The sequence below is a fragment of the Salvelinus namaycush genome, chromosome 38 (genome assembly GCF_016432855.1).
Source record: "Salvelinus namaycush isolate Seneca chromosome 38, SaNama_1.0, whole genome shotgun sequence".
NCBI lineage: Eukaryota > Metazoa > Chordata > Actinopteri > Salmoniformes > Salmonidae > Salvelinus > Salvelinus namaycush.
In genome coordinates, this window is record NC_052344.1 from 15,864,399 (window position 1) to 15,885,351 (window position 20,953).

A 20,953-nucleotide genomic window follows, 5' to 3' on the forward strand; every position below is an offset into this window, starting at 1 on the left:
GCTGCCCTCAAGTTGTCTTTACGTTCTCAGGAGGTTATGTGTAGAAGTGAGGAGGTTGAGTGAATTAATAATTTCCCATATATCACACACATATTTCAGATAATGAAATACAACCTGCCAGCCTGTTGAGGAGGACGATAATGATCTACCGACCATGAAGTCTATAAGATTCTATTTCCGATAAAAATTCATAAAGACGATCTAAGCAAACGACACGCAATATACCAGGTCAGACATATGACTTTTCAAATAAACATCAAGGTATGTACATTTTAAATCCATAACGACACAGCAGGGTGTATGCTTCACTGTCAGTTAGAAGTTAACTAGTTCTGTGTAGCCAAATAAAGGATTTAGGATTTAGGGTCTCCCTTATGTTGCTGTAACTCATTGGTTGAGATTTAAACACGGGCCGTGGACTGTGCACATTTTTAAGCCAACCTAAGGCTGCGAAATTTCACACATGAAAATACACAGAGCTCATGCATTAAATATCTGCTTAGCTCAGATACAGGACGGATGTTAATGGCCAAAGCTTGAGGGTGTGAGCTTTGGCCAACAGATAATCTTCTCTATTTGCCATGAATAAAAACTGGGTCATAGGCAATATGTAACTTTGCTTGACAAAGAACTTCAAATACGAGCATGCACACTTTTGAAGCTCCATTTCCAATATATTTGACCAAACGTCTTTCTCATTCGAAGACAACATGGACAGGTTTCCTTGGGTCAGATGTGAAAGTCCATTTGGAGTGAGGAGCCATTAGCGTGCAGTCATGATCCAGCACTCTGTTTGTCGTTACATTCTGGGTGTCCTTGTTAGATATAGCACTAGTGAGATGAATGGAGCAGGGGCCAATGCTAACAGTAGAGACACCTTCACATACCAAACATTAGTTGTGAAGAGTTTCAAGATATTTTAAGAGAGAAGGAGTGGTGAAAGGGAGATGTTTGTTGCTTGAATACTTTCATGAGTAGTACTGATAATTACGGTTGTGTATGAAGGCCAGGGACTTTGTTCAAGGGTGCAAGGGTGGAACATGTAACCGCCATGGGATTTTCTCTCTCAGTCCTACTGCTTGAATCTCCTTCTCCAACCCTAAAGCACCTGTAACCCACGATTTACATAATACATACACTCCACTAAACTAAGCTAATTATGATATGCAAAAGTGGCTTTGGCCGTCTCACATGTAAATGAGCATGGTCTAAGTTCAACATGCCACATCTATAAAACCCATGCCACTTTGAGAACATTTCCCCTGAGCACTCCGTTACCCATAGTTCCCTATGTGGCGCTAACAGGCAGCCTGATGTTTAAATGCTAATTTTGTGTCGCAGCACCTTGCAGAAATCAAAAGACTTTTGAAAGCTCTTTACCAGCCGCTACATGCCTGTTAAAAACACTCCTGGGACTCTACCTTAAGTGAAGAATGAATGTAACACCTGCTTGTGAACCGAACCGCAGGCTGCTAAAGAACACAAGGTATTAAAATAAGGAATAAAAAAGACACCAGTTATTAGATGAGACATACAGTCGTGTTTTGTACACTGTCATCCCAGAGCAGATTCAAATATGATATCGTGTTCTGTTTATGGGACGCGGGTGTGCGCATTACGACACATTCTGCCAGACAATATCCTACTCTGCCTGTTATGAGTAATCACACTGAAACAAGAAGGCAGTGAAGAACTCACAAAGCCCCTCAGAGATGAAATGGCACCCTTGAGGCGTGACAGGTGTGATGGACGTCATTTTCCCTTCAATGCAGATAACGTAGAGTCCATATGTAGAACCAGATCATTTCACTTCACATTGTGCAACGTCACATTGTCCAAATGATTTGTCCCCTGGTGAAAATGTGCTTAATGATCTTTGTTTCTGTGGCTATAATTCATTCATTAGGCTAATAGGAGAAGTCGAATCAGACAAACATAAAGGAAAGTACACTCTGGTGGGAGCTGATCAGGTAGAACGTGTTGGAGGATTTTGCATCACTGTGAGAAGTTCTTATTCCGCTGTTTAAGGTATTTCTGGCTCTTCAGGGAACACCCCATTCTGACAGTGACAGTCACATGATGACGATACTGGAAATTCAGAGAGATTACGTGACATGACATTTCCGGCCGCCTATTTTGCTGATGGGAATATTAGAAACCATTCAAGGCCTTACATTAGTGTTTTGCACATCCTCTCTATTTTGAACATAAGCTATATTTCTCAACATCTGGTTACTTCCTGATGCAGATTGCTAGCTGTCTAAACATACAAGTGAGGCAGCTTGTAAAGTACAGATATGGTGATGAAAGACATAAGGAGGCAGCTTCTGCTGAGTTCCAATAAAGTTGAGTTCTTCTTCTCTGTCTGTGGCGCAAGCTGCATCTGTCCTGGTTGGAGAGTTATCTATATGTCAGTGAGAATGCCCATCAGGACTATAATGTGTGCTCTGTGGTTCTCCCTGGATCCTGTCTGGCTGTGGCTGCTGTCTTTGTCCGTACTCCATCACCTTAATCTTCCCTCATAAATTACCCTGCCCTCTGGGGAGGGGGCTTTGATTTAATAAAGCTGCCTGCCTGTCCCAACAGACAGTCATCGCTGATTTACTCTGGGCCTGGCTGGTGCATCGCTGTGTGTGTGTGTGCCTTTGTGTGTGTGTGTGTGTACAGGAGGGTCATGTGTAAAAATGAAAGTGTGTGTACGATTATGTGACTGAGTGGGTTTGTGAGGTCAGAGCTGGTGTCCTTGTGTTGGGTGTTGAACATAATGATCTGAACTACTGTAGTAGATTAGAGGTCATCTGGTGGTTGAGGCAAGATTTAGACTGTAGCCTATCACTTGTACATACTCTATTACACTTTGTAGCTGAGAATACGCAACTCAAGATTGAACTGAATCTACTAGGGTTTAGCTGCAGAACATCTGAAACTAATTACAATCTAGACTTTACCCCCCTGTGATTTCAGTGGTAAACAGAGGCCTTTGAGGTAAACAGTGTATTAAATTGATTCTGATTAGGCAGATTTAAGATATTACGTAAAAGTAAGCTTATGCTATTTCTACCACCAATGCCTGTATATTTAAGCGGTTAGTTTAAGTTACCCCATTCAACCGTAAAAAAGCTGCTTTCAGGTAGCAGATATAATGGAGAAACTACACCCTACCCCTTTACTCTCTCAGAATCACCCTTATAAATATGGCAGCGGCTCCTCGCTCTCCCCTGCCGGTAGGTAGAGTACAGGTGGTGAAGTAGGAAGGCCCAGAGGGCTCTCTGTACTCAGAGGATGCCTGCCATCATCACCCCTCCTGGGTCAGTACAGCTCCAGAAGGGCCAGGGGAGCTGATGTGCTGCGCTGGCTATAAGACGTCTTAATGAGGCCCTCTGTCTCTCTGACATGCCTCTACGGCGTCCTGACTGGGTGACAGAACCATTTATCTGGGAAATCTCTCAGCTCAGCCCTCCCTGAAGAAGGGTGCAGACTGCAGATAGATACGGAGCATGCTCACACAGTATAGCAGACCTCCATGGGTGTCTAAATAGGATGTTTCCATATGCACTGGCTTACTGTGAGTTAACGTTGCACAACAGCTTGCTATGACATTGTGCAGAGAACGATAAACTCAAGAGAGATGTTTATATGCGGCAAATAGGAGACATGAAGTTATACTTCAAATTGTCTCTGGTATAACCATGCAAATGTTTTCATCGCTATTCTACCCAGGGGGTGCCTTGGACACCCCCCGGGTAGAATAGTTTGCATCATGAACAATGGGGGATTGAATCCATTTATATTATGTTTTTAGAGTCATTGCAATTTCCCCTCACGCACTCCCTGGTGAAATTTCTGTTTTATGTCCAAAGACTCTAGCATTTCCATTTGATACCCCTTAGAGACTAGTATAATTCTCATTTTACAGAAAAATATGCTTGCACCGCTATGAACTATGTTAAGTGCTTTGAAAATACCTCATAGAAAGCATAACCCATTAAACAGACCTGCCAGTGTTTCCATTTTGAAATACTCGGGAGGGAGCACCCACAATGCAATGTTCTAGTATTCGGTGTCCCTCAGCGCCAACTGCCAGGGCCTGTTCCAAGAATGGGCTGCTGCTCTATCACGGTTCAGTATGACGAGGCTTGACTCTCAGGGTTCTGGGGCTGTTATAGATCTTAGGGTCTATTCTAAAATGTTCGTCAATGAGAATCACCTCTTAGCTGACGTCTTAACCAGCTCTCCCTGTTGTCTACTTTGTGCCTTCCTACCAGCTGTAGTGCGTGTCTCTGCTCGCTTCCTTCTATAACGTCTTGATTATACCATTTGGAAAAGCTGTTCGTCAATCAGCCTCTGCTGGTGTGTGACGATAGGCTACATCTCTGCAATGCAGAGCTCTCACTGCTCTCTATTCCATATCTCTGTATATTTGTTAAAATTATGGATATCTTTGTATTTACTTGAATTGTTATTCTCAGACTGCCTTCCCTAGATATTGATCAACCTCAAATGCTCTCAGCAACCTTTCATCCGTCACAGATGAGTTGCTTGCAGTTGTCTAAGAAAGTGGTGCATGCTATTTTACAGGCACATACCGTAGAGATGCGTTTTGGTGTTTTTCTCCATGGGTGAATATGTCTGCAGCAGCTTGTTCATTCCGACGTATCAGCTCAGACACTGGGGGCTGGAGTTGACTGTGTTCAGACAAAACATCTTCTCGGCTGCTCCCTGTATGAATACCAATGCAACTGAATCAAAGAGAGTGATTAGAGGGGTCTGTTGTTTAACCCCAGGGCCGAGCGCTCCCGTTATTCATTTGTTTACTTAGCTATTAGCATTGCTTTCTGTTTTTCTCTCCCACTCAGTATGTCCCAGTATATTCCTGCTTTGTGTTAACTGCGCTCATTAAGGAGAACGAGGAGGCGGAAGGCCTTTCCGGTCACGACGCCAGCGAGGTGATTTAGAGAATGACAATGCAAACATCTTAGTAGTTGACCCTGGCGCAGGTAGAAACCTTGGCTGGCACTTGTTGTCATTGACCTTGTCACTCATAGTGTTGTCATACATATGACTAATACAGGTTCAGATGAAGCTGGCCAAGTGAGCAGTCAATACACTGATACCATGAATTACGGTATTCCATGTTTTCCTGGCTGACTACATCAACTCTTTTTTTGTGTGTGATTAATTTAGCATGCGGGAGGAAGATTATGTTGAAACAGCTGTTGATCTTGCGTAGTGCTGTTTGGAAAATGCATTGTGTTCTATTTTGGACTTCTAATATTCTTGATTTGATTTAGAGACTCTTCTCTCATCAACTGAATACAAAAGAATTTGGCTCTGTACATAACACTGGAGATGACTGGCAATCATCAAGCATGACATTCATACAGAAACTAGCAAAATGGACTGAAGTATTAATTTATGTTAATAGTGGAAGACATTGACAAGAGGGGTGATTGCTTACTGAATCTTTCTCTGGAACTAGCATATATAATTGTTCACAGTCATAAAACCTCCACTCAACCAGTCTTCTATTGCAACTTTTCAATCAAACGCTTTTCCTCTTGTACGTTTCCCATGTAATCTGTTTATGAGGCAATTTCAGATTTATGCGTAAACAGCCCAACAACTGCACAATTAGCTCAATGCGAGATGAATATCAAAGAGATTATTTTGCCCCGCTGTCTGACTACTGAAACGGCCAATTGGAGAATGGACCCCCCATTTTAATAGCTAAAGGAAGCAGGCAGTGAATACTACAGGCTAGTAAACCGGCCTGATAATGACATTCGGAGGTCAGGGGATTTGTTTTTTTTCACATATTATCTTAAACCTGATAAGCAGGTCTGTTCACTCTGTGCTCTCGGACAAAACCATGCAGCCTCTGCATATTTATTCAACCTCATCCCATCCCCCTAGAAATCCCTGCTATTGAAAAGTGGGCTTTTACAGTGTTCATCATCCTTTGGAGGAAAGCAGTCTATTCTGCTGAGCTACGACTTTATACTGGGATAAAAAGATTTCTGCCTACAGTTCAGGGGAGAGCCTGGGAGAGAATGGTGCGAGGGTTAGCCAGCCACAGGATGGCTTATAAGAATAAATATTCAATCCGTGTCATAAAGGTTAGCTCACACATTATGGCCAACTGCTGTCTTTCACCATTAAGCACAGTGAGGTTTGATTGAATTACGACCCCTCTTTGATCAGGCTAATCTTGATGGCAATACTGGACTTTCCTTTCAAACCTACCAGTATTAAATCTATGTAAATCAGACCTAAACATCTGAAGGCTGTGAGAAATAGGAACGGTGCGTGTGGAGGTTGTATGAACTCATCATCAGGCAGTAGAGTGAATCAACGGTGGCACTCCCAGAGGTTTAGTAGCTGATGGGAAAAGAACGGAGGAGGGGTTTTCTCTGAGATAATATAATTACATTCACAAGTAGAAAGAATTCCGGCGGGGAGTCCTTCTAAAATTACATTTCCCTCTGCAAGAGGAATAGCAGGGGATATCCCTGGAAAAGCAGGCGAGAATATCTGGGTTAAACAAAGGTTACAGGATGGAGAGGACGTCTTCTCTCTCAACTCTGATGTAATACTATCTGAGGTCAGAGGTTACTACAGTGACAGAGATTTAGGCTATTCTGTTCCCTTTGTAGTTTACACGATGCAATTCTCATAGCTTTCCTGTAAACTCCTGGCAGGAACATATAGGAATATACAGCTTTCCTGTGAACTCCTGGCAGGAACATATAGGAATATACAGCTTTTTTGTGTGAATGAATGCATTGTTTATGCTGTCGATTTGAACTCTGTGAGAACTTGTACAGTTTGTATGTTTGACGTTGCAATTGCTGCAATACCGATGGCATCTCATGGGCTCTTATTAGATATTGCTATTTTGCATTGTTTGGTTCCGTTTCCATTGAGAATTGGTTTGTGTTTAATGGATAAAACACTTATTTTAAAATTGACTTTTTGTTTTCTTATTTCCTGCCATTAACAATGGCCATAGTAAACGCAAACGCTGTTGTGTACGAGAGAAAATATGGGAATAACTACTGAACCTAGTAAATTAATTTCCCTTGTTAATGAGCTCAGGACATCCCATCTCCAACATCAGTGCCACTCCCAAAGGCGAAGACCAGGACATTGTGTTGTCATCTACAGTGAACAACGCACTGGTATGGATTATCAGAAAACAAAAGGAACTAGTATGTTTTGTATTCAGAAGGTCTGGTCACAATCTGCCAATGGCAAAAACAAATTTGTCCTCAGTCCTCTCCCCACCTCGGCCCAATCTTCAGGCCCTTCAGATAAATATCCCAACATATTCCTTCAGCATTTATTATTTCACTGTTTTCCACTGTAATGTTTATCTTGCCCGTGCAGAATAGCCCTCTGCTGTCATATCCATGCGGGAGAATTGAATTCTTCAGTGAGTGGTGAAGAGGACTTTACGTTCCTGCACCTCACTGATAACTTTCTGCATTTGACCACGTATTGTGTCGAGCCGAGTGGCTCCTGAAAGAAAAAGTACTGTAAGTTGCTTCTTCCCGAAAGGACGCTAAATAGATTCAGACTCTTACTTCCGTTAAAGTTTAGAGTTGAAATGCGGACAAAAGTTTTGAAAAGGAAATAGATGAGATTGAATTAGGGCAGACTTGAAATGTGAATGCGACTTTATCTTTAAATTTCCATATTTTGTTGCCATGTTTAGGTACTCTTCAAGGAAATAAAAACAATTTCACACACGCTTTCCGAACAATTTTTTTTATTCATAATGAAATCGGAATGCATAAGGCATTACCTATCCATTGTGATCAAGTTTGGAAGGCGTGTTTTGAATAGTCAGCAGTTTATTTCTCAGACTCAGGTTCTAACAATGGAACGTTCTGGGACTCAGATGGCTTTCTAATGAATTAGTCAAGCCTCGATATGAAAACCTTGGCTGTCAACTGGATGGCACTCAGGTCTGCTGCTTTTGCAAACGGCAAGAGAGAATGTTCTGGAAATGCTCCATTGACATCCCGGTGATTGGTCATTTTTTGCCTCTGTCTCACTATTTATTTCCATCTCTCACTCTCTTAGCTGGCAGTCCTATCTACAAAGTCATATTTTTCTCTGAATGCCACTTTCAGGGCAAAAATAGTCGCTTAATAATCATGAACTCTGTAATCTGAGTAGATCTATGTGTACGTGGGGTTTTGACCCCAAAAGTGTGAAATACCACTATAGGAACTGGCCAAAACAGGTGGCTTAGACACCATGTCCATGCATCAAGTCACCCCTCCCAAACTCTCTCCATTCCGCAGCCATTTTCCGGAATGATTTCTGAGGATAATAGCACTCACAAATCATCCGCTGGGCAGTGGAGCCTGGGAAATTGATGTCCCTTCATTTCAAAACAATGGAGGTGCCTTATGAGGGGGCTCATGATGTCATAACTTCAGGGGCTGACAGACTGGGCAGGGAGAGGGAACGTGGCCTGTGGACGGGCGCAGGGCCAACGGAACCCTAGGCAGGTACGACTCAATCAATCCCTGTACTGGCGAGACGCGGGGCTGTGGTCCAAGTAGCCAGCAGACATGCTCAATCACATCTCCTCACAGTAAACAAATTGACAGCCTTTACTCTGGGAATCAGCCCTTCCTAATCCCCCCAGTCTGCTAGCCTCTTTCTCCTTCCCAATCTTACATTCACAGAAACAGGTAATTCAAAGGACAATCTAAGACCATGTATCTCTTCATTCTTCACACTGCCTGCACAACGCCTCATTGGGTCAACCGGGCAAAGGATTGCGATAAAACGTAATCCAAGTTGCATGATAAACGAGAGAGAGAGAGAGAGAGAGAGAGAGAGAGAGAGAGAGAGAGAGAGAGAGAGAGAGAGAGAGAGAGAGAGAGAGAGAGAGAGAGAGAGAGAGAGAGAGAGAGAGAGAGAGAGAGAGAGAGAGAGAGAGAGAGAGAGAGAGAGAGAGAGAGAGAGAGAGAGAGAGAGAGAGAGAGAGAGAGAGAGAGAGAGAGAGAGAGAGAGAGAGAGAGAGAGAGAGAGAGAGAGAGAGAGAGAGAGAGAGAGAGAGAGAGAGAGAGAGAGAGAGAGAGAGGTTGTCGCAGCAGTTTGGTTTTATATGTCTCTCAGTCCACCAATATACAGTCAGGCAGGCTAATATCAGTGTGGATTAAAGAGCTGCTGGGGTTTGTGTGAGAGACATTGAGTAATAAATAATTCATGCAGGCCAGTGGAGGAAGACGATAAATCTCCAGTTTTTGAGTCCTGCATGCAATTTAGATGGCTGGGCATCGTTCTAACGGACGTTCCACTGATTTAAACCCACAGATGATATTAATAAAAATGTCATATCTAAGGGGAAATTCAAATCATCAACCCAATCCATCAAACCCATTCTGTGTTCTTTTGATTAATGTTGCTCCCCTGTGGGTTTATGTGAGAGCAAGGGTTACCACACCTTCCCAAGAAAAGATTAAAAAGCCACGTACATACTGAATTACTCCCAAGCACGGAGGAATTGGAAGTTGATTGACCTGGCTGGGTTCCTGGCTACATACCTGGTCTCATACATACGTATGGAACGTTGTTGCGTTTTTGAATTAGTTTCCCCACGGTAGTAGAACCTTTTCACACCGGAGCCACTGTGTCCTGCCTCACCAAATCCAACCATCACTTCAAAGAGACAAGACAAGGGTGATCTTTGCATGACGGATGGGGCTTTCCTGGCTCTAAGCACTGGGGAATGAGTCACTATGCGTATCTGAGTCTCGCACACCATGGCCTTCCAACAGTCACAAATAACACAGACACTAGAACGTCACCCAATCAGGATGGAACCAGCCCCACCCCATTCAATCTAAAATGGATGCCTGGTCTGGTTTGTGGAGATCATAGCAAGGCTGGCAGGATACGCATCCCGGGGAATGTGAGGAGACGGTGTGTGGCGTGATGACGTGCTTTTCCCTGTGCTGTCACCGAGGCTGTGGCATGGATGGCTGCTTTACAGACTCTGAGCCAGGGACTGATGGCAGAACGTGAAGAAAACAGACTGGGGAATCTCTGTCTGCTTACGTTCGTCAGCGAGGGTCACTGTCATGACGAATCCTCTGATGTAAATGAGGCTAACCGCACCGTCTGGACACACATTTAAATGAGGCTAACCGCACCGTCTGGACACACACACACACACACACACACACACACACACACACACACACACACACACACACACACACACACACACACACACACACACACACACACACACACACACACACACACACACACACACACACACACCTCTCTTTCTCAGAACAGAGCACATCTCCAGGGCTGTCAGACAGGGTTGTGAGGTTAAGGGAGGTTAAGGGGCAGAGCAGGCTGACTGTCAATGCTGTTGACAGCAAGATGGACAAACCAATACTTGAGGGAGCAACAGGCCCACTTTCCCTGTTTCGTTAACACACTGTCCTGGCATGGACGTCTCCCAAATGTACTAACCCTCCATCATCCTTCATGACGTGCTATCATCCACCTTCATTTCTTAAGACATCAGTATACACTCATACACATCCTATCATAAAACACCCTACTCCTCCCCCCTCCCCCCTCCCTCTTCCTCTACACCCAAACAGTACGCTATCCGCCCCGTTCAGGCCTCCGGATCCATATATGAGAAGTTATTGGGCCAGGCCGGCTGGAGGTAGCACATTCATTTCTCACCACTCTGTGCCTCGGAGGAGAGTCGGTGATCCCAGTCAACATTAACATCAGCTTTCTGGAGCAGGGCCTCCATTAAGAACCAGCTGCATGGGAAAAGCCCATCACTGCGCTAAGGCGAGCAGCAGAGCTAGAGAGAACACACGAGGGGAGGGAGGGAGATGGAGACAGACAGGAAATATGAGGCGACTGTGGGGAGAGGAGAGGGATAATAATGAGCAGAAACAGAGGAGGAAGGAGGTCAGGTTGGGATGGAAAGGAGAACAACTGAACCAATAAATCACAAGTTAATAGATAATTGGAAAGACGCCCCCTTGGGATCTCTTTCCAGAGCCACGAAACTACACATTTTAATTCTCTATTAACTCGGTATAAGAATCCGGTTCCCTCTGGATTAACCAAGGTATGTGATGCCTGATGTGATGGCAGACATAATGATTCTATCCAGCCTGTTTAACATCATTTTGCTCACAGGTTGATACCGCCCACCGGGGAGTCACTGTCAACACACTAAGAGACAGGAGGCCATATTGGTTTGGATCTATGGAGATGTATTCCAAATCAGGTGTAAGTCAACTAGGAAGGCTGATGCAGAGTAATAGTGTTACTACTGTACTCTGGAGACCTTTCCATCATAGACAAAAAGTGGCTGCGTTTGATCCTCAAAGTCTAAGCCACTGTCATCCTGTTCACACAGGTTAAAATGTTAGTCATTGTTTAAAAAATAAATGATTCTCATTCATGTCACCTAGGCTTAATGCTCTCTCCTGACATTATCGCTGAGCAGAGTTTGAGTGCAGTTTGTCATTCCACTGCCCAAAACTGTGGAAGCTGTCACACGCCTCCAGACTTCAGTCAATAAGCAAGACCATGGTGAGTCACCACTGGCTCGCAGAAATGTTCTCTCACCATGCACATAATAATGAGAAGGATCTGAGTGACCTTAAAGGCAAAATGAGGCAGTTGGGTCAACAGCACCACTCAGCCAACACCAGCCAATTCAGAACCAACGTCTGTGGAGTAAAGAATGCATTGAATGCACTTACGTTTAGCCTACTACATATACACAGTGTTTGTCTGATGGAATAAAGCAGAGCAGATTTCGCAGTCAACTTTTTTCTGCATGTATTCATCTTTATACAAGCCTATTGTTATATATCCACGGACGTTCTGTTATTTGCAGAAGAAAGTAGTTACTCTTTGGCAACCAATCCCTCTCTTTTCCCTGTAGTGCTGTTTAACTGCAACAAAGACAGCATTGTAGCCTGCTGTTTATACTCACAGCAGGATTTGCTTGTTGAAACGAGCTGCAGGCTTTTCTCTAAATGAAAGCCAGGGGTATTTAAGGATGGGGACTGACTAGTAAAAACTGCAAAACATGATTTAAAAAAAAGGACATTGGATTTTGTCTGTACCTACCGCACCTCAGTACGTAGGCCAATATGTCACAGACACACTCATCACACGGCATCTGGTCTGATATATCTATGGCCAGGTGGCCACCATCCTGACTGATGAGATAGACCAGTAGGACAATACCCAAATACCTTCCACCTCCACGTTCACGGAACACGTTGAAGCAGAAAGAAAATTGTGTCCTGCATTCTTACAGCTCCCATTTATCACTTGTCACTGAGCTGAAGCCCCTCTGATTTTGTCCTGGAATTCCTTTTTTATGGCTCGCTTGCTTGTTCACTGTTCTTTACTCATCTTTGTTCCACCTGGTCTGACAAGCCCAGAGTTTTTCTCTGGTTGTGCTTCTTGTTCTTTTTCTTCAGCATACTGATTCCTTTCTTGGACGGTTTCTGGAGAGGTCTGTCAGAGGGTGTGAATTACGAAGTGTGGAACTACACTGAGAATCTATCCCTGACACACTGTATTCTCTGGACTCCCTCTGCAACCTTGTCTCTGTCAACTCAAGTAACAGCATATCAGACGGGCCGTTCAGTTTGACACGGCTAGCTGACTCAACGGGCAGTCTAAAGATAATAACGGAAATAATAGATCCTTTCATAAACCCACAGAACTCGCACATAAATGCCACATTGAATCAGCGGGGGGAAGGCATCCACAGTTCCTAAAACGCACACAATAACTGAAATACACTCCTTCTCCATGGCATTTATTCCAAATGTCAATTCAGCCACCTGGAAAGAGTTTTGTCCACAATGGTATCTTCAAGAATGTCAGGTCTAGCCATGGATCTGTCTGCAGCAGGTCTATAGGCCAAATGGCTGGTAGTTTCTCTCACTGACAGCCTGAGGTTGAGAAAGTTAGCTAGATATCTAGGTATTGGATGATCCGGACATGTTGTGTTTATGGCTTATGGAAATGTCTCTGAAATCTCATGTCTGGAGTCGTCCTGGTCTTGTTTTGATAGTGGAAGTATCTCATGACCCTGTTTTCTCTTCGTCCCAGTCTCTCTTCCTCCTTGGGATATATTTACATCCTCCAGTGATTTCCCTCCACTGTCCCCCCGGGCACAGCTAGACACACATCTTTCCTCTTTCTGAGAAATAATAAGAAAATAACAGACATCTACGAAATGCCATCCAGGACTAACAAGACAGCAGTTTTTACAACCATTATCTGGACTTTGTCTTGCGTTTACGTATAGTTAGACAGAATGGACAGCCGCAGTAAATCGGACCAGCTGAGCACATAAAAGAACTGGGCTTTACTACACAACATAGTGGAAAAAGAAACAAAAGGTGAGATGAGTTATACCTGAAGCTACAGTATAAACAAGTCTGCACTCACAAATACACTAGAGTAAACTGAGACACCGCTGAATCTGTAACCTCAAATGATCATTGCCTGCATTAGTATTATTCGGTTTTAACACGTGTTCAACATGATACACCACTTTTGGGGTAGTGTAGGAGTAACATGAGACACATGGATAACATATAAAGACATAAGACAGCTGAACATTAAAGTGGCAGACCACATGAAGAGAAGAGACACATAGTCTGCTGATTCCACTAAAAGCACACATACCAGACAAATAGGCGCCTAAAACACTTGGAGACACTAGACTTATAGTCTACCCATTCCACTAAAAGCACACATACCAGAGAAATATGCCTAAGGCAACTGGATACTAATGATAGAAGAGACACATAGTCTGCCAATTCCAATAAACACACATACCAGAGAACATGCTGAGGCATTGAGTTAATTACAGGGCTAAGTCATAGGCCTATAGGATAGATGGACATATATTATTTTTAAGACAAGCATGGGTCTGGTCACTATTATAATCGAACTGAAAGCAGATATGGACGTTATTGGGTGTGAACAAGTAGGAAGCCTGAACTAAAAAGATAATGATGGCAGGAAGAATTAGGGGAAGTATGCTTATTTGCATATGGGGTGGACCCATATGCTATTTGTGTATAAATGTTGGAACCGGGGCTGGGAAGCGGTGTGTGTTCTGCGGGCCATTCTGGCTTTGATATACTTTGTATTAAAAAGCCTAATTGATTTCACAAGTTCTTACGAGTGTTATATTTCTGAGATGATTTTCCACGACAGTAGGAACATTGGGCCAGTAACCGAAAGGTTGCTGGATCGAATCCCAGAGCTGACAACAACAAAAAATGCAGAAGACACATTTCAATTGAATGCATTCAGTTGTACAACTGACTAGGTATCCCCCTTTCCCTTTCCCTTCCTGCTCCTTAAATTAGCCAGCGTCTTGGACAGGCGCATTTTTCTCTGCTATGATTCCGTCATTATCTTCAGAGCCTGTGTTTAGCTGGTGAGAGCGTGTAGGCCTGTATAAAATGGAGCTTTTGTGTGAAGCAGTAGTCTCTCCACTACTCTAATTGAAGTTTAATTTCACAGATTGCCTTTTTTTCTCCTCTGACACTGGGATAGGAGAAGCACAATTGCTTTGTAAAATTGCATGTGCAATTTTGCTTCTTTGACAAATTCTGCAGTTCTGAACATTCCCTAAAAAAAATTCTAGTATTTACAGTATGTTGCAAGAGGCTCGCAACAGGACTAAATGGAAAAATGGATTGATGCTGTAATTTCATGCCACTTCCTTTCAATGGTATGTTTTGGCAGTATCTACTGAACAGAGAATTAAATAAAGTTTACAATAATAGGATTTGTAATTAAGATGTTTAGGCCTTTTAGGGGTACAATTGAATTTAAAGTGTGAGAATGACCTTTAAAACCATGTTAGTCCTTTAAATAGGGGCTGAAAACACTTAGTTCTTGAAAGTGAATGGCTGAGGATGGGAAAACAACGGATCCACTAGGACAGGGGAAATGCTGAATTAATTAAAGAAATACACATGAGTAACCTATCACCTTGGTAGAAGTGTCAACCTTTGTGGGGAGCCCAGTATCCAGGATAAAGAGGTCATCATTGTAAGGTACACTCTTAGAAAAAAAGGTTCCAAAAGGATTCTTCAGCAGTCCCCATAGGAGAACCCTTTTTGGTTGCAGGTGGAACTCTTTTGGGTTCCATGTAGAGCCCTCTATGGAAAAGGTTTTACATGGAACCCAAACGGGTTCTACCTGGAACCAACAAGGGTTCTTCAAAGGGTTCTCCTATGGGGACAGCTGAAGAACACTTTTAGGTTCTAGAAAGCACCAGATGATGACGGTGATCCAGGGAATGGTGAATGAAGAGAAAAGGACGGGCATAGGAGTTTGTGTGTGTGTGTGTGTGTGTGTGTGTGTGTGTGTGTGTGTGTGTGTGTGTGTGTGTGTGTGTGTGTGTGTGTGTGTGTGTGTGTGTGTGTGTGTGTGTGTGTGTGTGTGTGTGTGTGTGTGTGTGTGTGTGTCAGTGTCAGTGTCAGTGTGTTGTGTGACCATGAGTGTAAGTGTGTGTGTATCTTTACGTGCTTCCTGGAGTGTGTATGTCAAATGTTTGAGATGCTATCCTTCTTTCTGACATGACACAAACTCATTCAGACAGTCTCACTGGTCCTGTTAGTGGCTGTGAATGATTAAAGGCCCAGTCCTGTCAGACTCTGCCTGAAAGAGCTCAAACTCACCAGGACTTTAGGGAGACATTTTTCAGCCTCGTATCATCTTCCCTCTTCCTGTCTAATTGCTCGTTAGTGTTCATGACCCGAAAGAGTAGAAATTGACACAAGGCTCCCTCACAAACATCCACAGGGTCAGCAGCAGCAACAGCAGTAGCACTGTAATGGAAAATGTCCCTATAGAGCAGTATATTCTGTCTGGGCAGAGTTGATAACAATAACAGCCAGATGAGCCAGGCTGGCTGTATCATTGTCTACCTACTGAGTCTAGGGGGGGATTGGGAAAAATAATCACCCCTTAATACAGTACTTTCCCCTTTTGGACTCATTCTCTGTGACCCTCGACATCAAATGTAACTCCAATAGCCAACCTGTGTGTGGGAGGTCAGAAGGCAGGGAGGGAAAACCATCTCTTCGTCTCTCCATGTCTTCTGTCTTCCAATCTTCCAATCCCACATCATGGAGGAATTAGATCTGTCTGGAAAATTACAATGTCACTACTCCGCCATGGGTCCAACGGGAGCGGGGAGTGCTGAATGTTTATGGAGCCAATAATAATGGAGCTAGAAGCGCAGGGCCGGATTTATCCGGTGCCGAGGCTTAGTGCAATTAAGCACCGGGAATGGGAGCCGGAATTATTACTGGATGAGTGGCAGGACTTATGAACACCTGAGGCTTCCTCAGCTGTGTCTGAGAACCGAAAACAGGCAGAAAAATATATTGTGATATCGATGGTACTACTACTTAGTAGTACTACTATTACTAAGCAGTCTTGGTTCTCTGTAATGGTACAACAAAGGATTCGGCACTGTTTACAGACAGCAGTGGGGAAGCTCTTTCTTCCATCTCTAAGCTGTGTCCCAACAATAGCTGATAGGCTAGCTGCTAGCCCAAGGGTAATGCAGTGAACCCTCTTGATTAGAATGGAACAGAGTCACGGTGCACCACAAAGACACTGCAACCTTTTAGAAGCCTGCCTATTTCAGAGGGAGGAGACCAGGAAAGGGACTTAGAGAGAGAGATACAGCGTGGATGATTCATTACAATGATATCAACAGATCTTACAGTTTCTCCGGCCATGATTAAAGCATGTTGACGCTTATTGGGATGAATCTTGTCCTGGAGGCGGAGCTGAGCGATTTCCAATAGACGGGCCAGCGGCAAAGTCAAAATTGGCTATATATTGTTAAGAAACCATGAAAATAAAAATGTGCTTTAAGATCTGAATTTAAGGTTAGGGTTAGGCATAAGGTTAGCAGTGTAGTACACTGCCTGCGGTTATGGAACCCCTACCTGTCCCAGACCTGCTGTTTTCAACTCTTAATTATCGGCTATGAAAAGCCAACTGACATTTATTCCTGATTATTATTTGACCATGCTTGTCATTTATGAACATTTTGAACATCTTGGCCATGTTCTGTTATAATCTCCACCCGGCACAGCCAGAAGAGGACTGGCCACCCCTCATAGCCTGGTTCCTCTCTAGGTTTCTTCCTAGGTTTTGGCCTTTCTAGGGAGTTTTTCCTAGCCACCGTGCTTCTACACCTGCATTGCTTGCTGTTTGGGGTTTTAGGCTGGGTTTCTGTACAGCACTTCGAGATATTAGCTGATGTACGAAGGGCTATATAAAATAAACTTGATTGTACAGGTTATAGTTTCGGTAAGGGTTAAGGTTACGGTTAGGGTTACGTTTAAAATCCGATTGTTTGACTTTGTGGCAGTGCCAGCTAGTGACTACCCTGCAGAGCTTCCTCCAGTACATAAGTCATCCCAATAAATGCCAACCTGCATGATTTAATGTATTCAGGTCTCCCCCTGTGGGGCACTAAACAGATCACCTAGAACCAATTTTGAAGAGTAATGGCTTCTGATGTATTCTATCAAGCTTTTACACTACAATCATCACTGGGTTCATCTGAGGGAGTGTAATTCACCACCATATTGACTAGAGAGCCCTGAAATACTAAACAGCAAGCTTGGGTTTAACAACCAATTACAGGGTCACTACATCTCTTCAACATTTTTTATGCACAGAAGAAGAAAAAAACACACGACATACCGCTTAGTTCAACGACCTCCTATAGTCTTTGTAGGAAATGTAATGACACTATTTTATTTGATCCATACTTCACAGTGCTAGACAAAGATCTGGAGGAGCATCACTCAGTGCTGTGGAGTTCCTCCGGTACACCCTATATAAGTTCTGACTCCTTCAACGTCAGATAAATAACCCATCACCTGCACCAGGTGTAATGACTGCTGTTATGACAGCACAATTCAGCTGGATTGTATTTGCCGTGACAGGTTTGATTGTCCGTTTTTTCCGGTGTTCCTTGAGCTGAATCTCAGGCTTGCGAGAACCCTATTGTTACAGAATATAGGCTACAGAGTTGCATCAGGAAAGCATGCAATGTAAGTACTTATTTGGACCGGAGATGGGCATGCTGTATCTCAACACATCTCTGTGTTCTGAGTGGTGGTGACTAGCATGGTCAATGTAGCTGCTCAAGAACCCGTCTAGAGAGGACTTCCTTACCGTTCCATTGTGTGGAACGTTAGAGTGGAAGGTTTGCACATGCTCTTATTCCATTCTCCCATTTTAGCTTAATTACATCCTCCTCCTTAACAAGCCTCCATCGCTGCTGCCTCAGATTATCCATACAAAGCAAAAATAACATTTTAATTGCATAAGAATACAATTAAAAAGTGTGATTTAAGACCAGCAGCTCAGGGTAGATATGTTAGCCTGCTGTGGTTGAAAGCGTGATAATCAGGCATTCCTTTCAACTGGTGCCATCTCTCAGCTCCACTGATGTGCACCACACCACTGCTCGATCACCACCGGTGGGTTACTGCTCTAAAGGCCTATGTCCGTTGAATCAGACACATAACCGACTAAATGTAAACTTTTAAAAATATACCTTTGCTCCTCGCTGCTATATCAAATGCACCCCTGGTGCCAGCCTCTCGAACGTTCCATTAGAGCCTAGGTTCATTTAAAAGTGACCATACATGGTGCGCACATGGTGGGAACATATAGGCAAAGCTAGGAGTGCATTATGTGTTAACTTTGCAATTGTATTAAACAACCACCCTCAGCGGGGAAACATCCTGTTTTCAGGGATACAGTATTTTCAACCTAGCTTCCTTTCCCCCTGAAAACTGGATGTGTGGACCCCGCTCAGGTGTTTATTTTACATCTGCTACCTTAGTTTACTCTGCTCCTAAACAGCTGCTCTATCAAGTGAGGCAGGGAACCTGTGTGACTTCAAGAGCTGTTCAAGTGGCCCCTTTCAAGCAGACACTTGCTGCTCTCCTAACAGACCATAACTCTATTGATGGTTAATATGCAAAACATGAAATCTATCTAGGAAAAGTCTAATTACCTAATAGGTTCTGGAGCAGCAACAACTTAAAAATCACAATAGGTCATTAATCTTAATTACAATTGTCCACCATACCTGCTGGTGGCATCGGCTCACTGCATGTCATGAAGGGGTGAGGAACTCCAGCTGAGCTACTGTACAGTAAACCTCCACTTCCACTGTCAAACAGTCTCCATTGTGTTCACCCCAGGAAGAAGTCTCCGGATGGGGTCAGCTTGGGATGACCCTATAGAGAAAACACACAAATAGCATCTCACTGAATGGTAACTCTCTCTGCCAAATATAGCCCGTCAATTTGTCCCACCTTTAGTGGGATGACTTTGAACAAACTCAACATCTATCTCATGGTTGGTGTAGATACGTTGGAGAATGAGTGTAAAACAAAAATAAACACGTATTAAAAAAACTACCTCATAGGTAAAAATGAATAAATCAATACCTCCCTACACACAAACTCAAATCCCATTCTTCCTCTTTACTCACATTGTTAGTAAGCCAGCATGTCATGCACAGCAGCCAATATGCAGCGTAACATATTCACATTGATACAGCTCTCCAAGTCTATAGAATATAGGTTATGAGCCCTATACAGCGTGTTACCCTAAGGGTTAGTATATGCCTTTACAGTACAGTATGAGATAATCATGGTCATAAACCACAACGGCACAGGGAAATGATGCTTACTCTTTAGTGGTTGCGTCTCTAATGTGATATCGATCATGTATAATGATGGGAATATATTGACAGTAATGTAGTGATTGTGTCCTCGATGTGTAACCTCAGTAAATCTTTACTGAAGCAGTACATGCAAATACCAGCAAATGTTACCATAAGTGGTAAAAAAAGGTGTCCTTTCTAAAACCACCTCGCTCGGCACAGCTTGCATAAAGTATGATAACCATTAAGAAAATAGCTAAAGTATTTACCTGTGGATAATTCGACAACATATTGTATGGATTTCACTGACAGCTTAAAGAATTGTGCAATTTTTAAGCACAAATTGCTAGGACTGTGCTGCGTGACCCGTTGACCATGCAGCCTAATACATCTTAAACTGTAAAAGATTATACAATTGTACTGCTGCTCACCCCACCTAAGGTGGAGGAGGGAATCAGGAAAAATCAGTTGAGTAAGCTTTTCAGCAATTATATGAGGGCCTTTGTATATTTTCAGAAATGTGATGTTTGTGACAGGAAATACGAGGTAGAAAATACGCACCCTCTCAAAAGCTCGCTCACACAATAATGTAGGATACAAATAATCTGAAGCTATGGTGTGTGTCTGATCTGCACCATAGCTGATGGCAAGCACATCATATTGAAAAATAATGTATTCCGCGTCTGTACTGTACATGGCAGTGCTGTACAAAAAACTATCAGATTTTCGTCTGGAAATTGAACTAAACTCAGCAAAAAAAGAAACGTCCTCTCACTGTCAACTGCATTTATTTTCAGCAAACTTTACGTGTAAGTATTTGTATGAACATAACAAGATTCAACAACTGAGACATAAACTGACATAAACATCCACAGACATGTGACAAACAGAAATGGAATAATGTGTCACTGAACAAAGGGGGGGTCAAAATCAAAAGTAACAGTAAGTATCTGGTGTGGCAACCAGCTGCATTAAGTCCTGCAGTGCATCTCCCCCTCATGGACTGCACCAGATTTGCCAGTTCTTGCTGTGAGATTTTACCCCACTCTTCCACCCTCACCCTCCGATCCAACAGGTCCCAGACGTGCTCAATGGGATTGAGATCCGGGCTCTTCGCTGGCATGGCAGAACTCTGACATTCCTGTCTTGCAGGAAATCACACACAGAAAGAGCAGTATG

At 43.3% G+C, this 20,953-nt stretch overlaps 1 protein-coding gene across 3 annotated transcripts in view; it reads right to left on the minus strand.

Annotated features, from left to right (window-relative positions):
- The window catches only part of LOC120031953 (muscarinic acetylcholine receptor M2-like), an 82,582-nt gene that overhangs the window by 57,678 nt on the left and 3,951 nt on the right, over positions 1 to 20,953 (minus strand). Inside the window, exons 2-3 of one of the 3 annotated variants that reach the window (XM_038977818.1) lie at positions 19,193 to 19,343; positions 4,587 to 4,719 (exon numbers count right to left, since the gene is read on the minus strand). In XM_038977818.1, coding sequence (XP_038833746.1) covers positions 4,587 to 4,719; positions 19,193 to 19,223 — 164 coding nt within the window. In that variant the 5' untranslated portion in view covers positions 19,224 to 19,343. Of the gene's footprint in view, positions 1 to 4,586; positions 4,720 to 16,102; positions 16,210 to 19,192; positions 19,344 to 20,953 lie in introns of all 3 variants that reach the window. The other 2 variants (XM_038977820.1, XM_038977819.1) reach the window with 2 other exon arrangements.